General features: G+C 55.0%; 1 protein-coding gene across 1 annotated transcript; it reads left to right on the top strand.

The window, feature by feature from the left end:
• Nucleotides 1-3: 3 nt before the first annotated feature.
• Nucleotides 4-4,106, top strand: LOC113941316 (myosin-7-like; the record flags this gene model as incomplete). The annotated part of the gene is made up of 11 exons (XM_027632478.1): nt 4-131; nt 338-521; nt 760-925; nt 1,007-1,131; nt 1,214-1,522; nt 1,656-1,859; nt 2,055-2,180; nt 2,269-2,544; nt 2,987-3,082; nt 3,752-3,886; nt 3,987-4,106. Coding segments are annotated over 11 exons (1,770 nt in total), but the record flags the coding sequence as incomplete, so codon positions are not given.
• Between the last annotated feature and the right edge of the window lie 854 nt (nt 4,107-4,960).

Here is a 4,960-nt window from a genome sequence, read left to right as displayed (position 1 = left end):
TATGAGGAGGAGACAGAAGCCAAGGCTGAGCTCCAGCGCTCACTCTCCAAGGCCAACTCTGAGGTGGCACAATGGAGGACCAAGTATGAGACAGATGCCATCCAGCGCACTGAGGAACTTGAGGAAGCCAAGTAAGTCATCCCCCCGTGAAGGGAGCTTCTGGGGGCAGGGGAGAGCAGAGACTCTTCCACTGTAGAAGGAGCTGGAGAAGGTAGAGGGACCTGGAGGTAGCAGAGGAGATCCAGAGCAGAGCCTTGGCCAGCTGATGGGTGGAAGAAGGTTTGAGTTGGTCCACTTGGTCCACGGGTCACCACAGCCAGGTTGTCCCCTGGGACAGGAAGAAGCTGGCCCAACGGCTGCAGGAGGCTGAGGAGGCAGTGGAGGCGGTCAATGCCAAGTGTTCCTCTCTAGAGAAGACCAAGCACCGGCTGCAGAATGAGATTGAAGATCTCATGGCTGACCTTGAGCGGTCGAATGCAGCAGCTGCTGCTTTGGACAAGAAGCAGAGGAACTTTGACAAGGTGGGAGAACCAAGAAATGGTGGAAGGAGAATAGTGGGAAGAGGGTGGAGAGATGTGGGTCCCACCAATCATAGAAAGGCAGGAGAAAAAGTCCAGAAGAAAGGTGAACAACTGTCAAGGTCCAGGTTTCAGCAGAGCTTCAAGTCCCTACCAGAAGAGTGTTGGGGAGAGGAGGAGGACGATGAAAAGAGAGTTTTTTGTGGGCAAAGCAGCTTCTGAGCAGGTTATGTCACCATAGATCTTGTCTGAGTGGAAGCAGAAGTTTGAAGAGTCACAGATGGAGCTGGAGGCATCGCAGAAAGAGGCCAGATCCCTCAGCACTGAGCTCTTCAAACTGAAGAATGCCTATGAGGAGTCACTTGATCACCTGGAGACCTTAAAAAGGGAAAACAAGAACCTCCAAGGTGAGACTATGGTCCTTTGTCTACCTACCATGATGTTTTCCACTACCTTCCACATAGTCTGATGTGTTCTCATCTGGTCAGAGGAGATTTCGGACCTCACGGAGCAGCTGGGTGGCAGCCACAAGACCATCCATGAGTTGGAGAAGGTCCGGAAGCAGCTGGATGCTGAGAAGCTGGAACTTCAAGCAGCGCTGGAGGAGGCTGAGGTGTGACAAGCCACGTTGCCGTGCATCCCTATGTTCTCCTGGTCTCCTTTGCAGTTCTCAATTTTCCCTCTGTCCCTTCCAGGCCTCTCTGGAGCACGAAGAGGGAAAGATCCTGAGGGCCCAACTGGAGTTCAACCAAGTCAAGGCAGACTATGAGCGCAAGCTGGCTGAGAAGGACGAGGAGATGGAGCAGGCCAAGCGTAACCATCTGCGGGTGGTGGACTCGCTGCAGACCTCACTGGATGCTGAGACCCGGAGCCGCAATGAGGCCCTGCGGCTGAAGAAGAAGATGGAGGGTGACCTCAATGAGATGGAGATCCAGCTCAGCCATGCCAACCGCATAGCCGCTGAGGCCCAGAAGCAAGTCAAGACATTGCAGGGCTACCTCAAGGTACCAATAAAACTTCTGTTTCATAAGAATGTTGAGATGTAGTAGATTACACCACCCCACAATGGAAGAAGAGTGGACCTTCAGCCCCTTCCCCCCATCCACATTCACCCTCTTCCCCTATGCCGTCTTGTAGGACACTCAACTGCAGCTAGATGACGTGGTCAGGGCCAATGAGGACCTGAAGGAGAACATTGCCATCGTGGAGAGGAGGAACAACCTCCTCCAGTCTGAACTGGAGGAGCTGCAGGCAGTGGTGGAGCAGACTGAGAGAGCCCGCAAATTGGCTGAGCAGGAGCTGATTGAGGCCAGCGAGAGGGTCCAGCTTCTCCACTCACAGGTGAGACCTCATGCACTTTCAAGGAAAGAGGTCACCTCCATCCACAGGTGTGGGATTCTAATGAGTTGAGTTACCAAGATGTCCAGATCCTTGAAGCTTCCAGAGTTTTCGTGAGGGGTGGAGGCATTAAGTACTGAAGAAAGATGGGTCAGCAGTGCCATAGACACCTCATGAGATCCTCTTCTCCATCTCCAGAACACCAGCCTCATCAACCAGAAGAAGAAGATGGAGGCTGACATCTCCCAGCTGCAGACAGAGGTGGAAGAGGCCATCCAGGAGTGCAGAAATGCTGAGGAGAAGGCCAAGAAGGCCATCACTGACGTGAGTGCCGTGGTGGGAACAACAGCTAGGATATCTTCCAGTGGAGGGTAATGAACCTCCTTTTCTGCTTGCTTCTCTCCTTGAGTAGGCGGCCATGATGGCAGAGGAGCTGAAGAAGGAGCAGGACACCAGCGCCCACCTGGAGCGGATGAAGAAGAACATGGAGCAGACCATCAAGGACCTGCAGATGAGGTTGGATGAGGCCGAGCAGTTGGCCCTCAAGGGGGGCAAGAAGCAGCTGCAGAAGCTGGAGGCCCGTGTGAGGGAGTTGGAGAATGAGCTGGAGGGTGAGCAGAAGCGCCATGCTGAGAGTGTCAAGGGTCTCCGCAAGTCTGAGCGTCGTGTCAAGGAGCTCAGCTACCAGGTGGGTTGCCTGAGGTAGCCCTGGATGTTATCCACTGGCCCTGTGTCCTCAGGGCCTTATGTCTGATGCTGTATGTGACTTGCAACATGGCTGACCTGGTAGCTAGAGAGACAGAGGTGAACTAGACCACCCATTGCTTCTATGTCCAGTACTGTAGTGGGACCCAGAACATGGTAGGCTTGGTGGTCATGAGCCACCCAGTCTATCCCCCAGCATCCATGGGGTCTTTGCATGACCCAGAATCTCAGGTGAAACCTTATCAGGGACAAAAAAGACACCTTTGCCCAAGAGGACATCCCACCTTCTGCCCCACAGCTGAAGCCACCGGAGAGCCTCCACTCCCCAAGATCATCTCTAACTGTCTCCTGACCCTTGTGGCTCTGGTGATGATCCAAAGCATGGATGGGGTCAGGTCCTGATTCACACGTGTCTCACCCCACAGACAGAGGAGGACCGCAAGAACCTGGTTCGGCTCCAGGACCTGGTGGACAAGCTCCAGCTGAAGGTCAAGGCCTACAAGCGACAGGCGGAGGAGGCGGTGAGCAGTGGGGGGCAGCTTTGGGACCACTCTCCAGGAGGGACCAGTGTGGGGTTGGGGTGTGAGACAGGATGTAGGGAGTAGCAGGGAACCTTAGTGTCGTTAAGGAGTGGGGTGTCAGGGGCTGAGGAAGGTGGGCCAAGGGAGAGGTGGGGTGGTGGTGGAATGGCTGTGGGACAGGTGACTAGAAAGTTGAGTGGATGTTTCGATGGATGGAAGGTTGGATAGATGATAGTGGGATGAACGGCTGGCTGGCTGGAAGGTGGAATGAACAGATGATTGCATAGATGAAAGGTTGGACAGGTGGGTGGAAGGTTGGTTGGGTGAATGGAAGGTTGAATGGTGGAAGGATTGATGAAATGTTGGCTGGCTGACTGAATGGATGTACAGAAGGAAGGCTGAATGGTGGAATGTTAGATGGATAGATGGATGGATGGATGGATGAAAGGATGAAAGGAAGGAAGGTAGGTTTAGTGGGTGGAAGGTTGGATGGATGGGATGTTAGAGGGCTGGTTGGTTGAGTAGATGGTTGGGTAGCTGGAGATGGAATTGCTGAAGGGACAGGTGGGTCCATAAGCAATAAGAAAGTCAGATGGAGGGACAGCTCTCAGGGTGGCAGGAGGCCACATGGAACTGAGGTGGAGCCCCACTGATGCCCCTGTCCCCCAGGAGGAACAAGCCAACTCCAATCTGGCCAAGTTCCGCAAGGCACAGCATGAACTGGACGAGGCAGAGGAGCGTGCCGACATTGCTGAGTCCCAGGTCAACAAGTTGCGGGCCAAGAGCCGTGACATTGGAGCCAAGGTGGGACCTCTCCCTGCCCCACAGCTGCCCCATGGCTGCCACATGGCTGCCCCCACAACTCCCTCATTTTTACACTCCAATTTTTTTCCTTCTCCATCAGAAGGGACTCAACGAGGAGTGAAGCTCTGAATTCCCTGCTGTATTCCCTGGACCTCTAAATGCCCTACCCCTGCTCCCAGCCCCCTAACCTTGGTCAGTCAATAAAAAGAATTGAGCAGCAGCAATTTGTGTGGGGCTGGGTTTGTGTTGGGCTGGGTTTGTGTGGGGAGGGTGGAGTTGTCTCATGACATGGCACCCACAAAGTGGATGCAGACCACACAAGATCACCCACTAGCGTGCAACATAGTACACCCCACAGCATGATGCAACCAGACGCACAGTGCAACATGATGTGACTGACGGGGTGCATCTTAACCTCAACCTGCCCCACAGTGTAACTCAAACTGCCCCATGGTGCTCTTCAACCTCAACCTGCCCCACACCAACCCATGTCCATGTGGGGAGAGACATGTCCAGGGGCAGATGTGGGGCTGGGGAAGGAGGGGCCCAGGAGGTGGGGGGAAGCATCTGAGTCCTCCGCATATGGAGCAGAGCCTGAGTGAACCCCTCAAGGATGTCTTCTCCTGAGGCTGCAGCTTCTCCTGCTGCAGGTGCTGATGTCCCTCCAACTTGGCATCAGTGTTCCCCTGGCCACCAGCTGCTCAGTCCCACTGCACACCATGTCCCACCATCCCCTATGCCCTACTGACACTCTGTCCCATGTCCCTCCATCCCTCTGTCCTTTCCATCCATCATCCCACAACTTCCTGGCCCACCAGCCCTGTCTATCTCCCACAGTCCCTCCACCTCCTCTATGGTCTCCTAGTCCCTCCAGGTTCTCAATGTCCCACCAGGTCCCACTGTCCCTCTTTCCCCTGCCTCTTCCTCCTCTTCTCAAATCCTCTGTCCCACTGCCCTCCCCCTCTCCTCCCCCCTGCCCTGCCTTCCCTGTCCATCTGTCGCCCCATCCCTCCTCCAGTCCTGGTGGCGCCGTGTGATGGACCCCAGGGGACCCTGGCGTCCAGGCAGCTCCCC

Source organism: Corapipo altera, unplaced genomic scaffold, assembly GCF_003945725.1.
Source record: "Corapipo altera isolate COAL_440 unplaced genomic scaffold, ASM394572v1 129576, whole genome shotgun sequence".
Classification (NCBI taxonomy): Eukaryota; Metazoa; Chordata; class Aves; order Passeriformes; family Pipridae; genus Corapipo; species Corapipo altera.
Note: the sequence above shows the minus strand (reverse complement) of the source record. Positions and strands in the feature narration are given on the sequence as shown.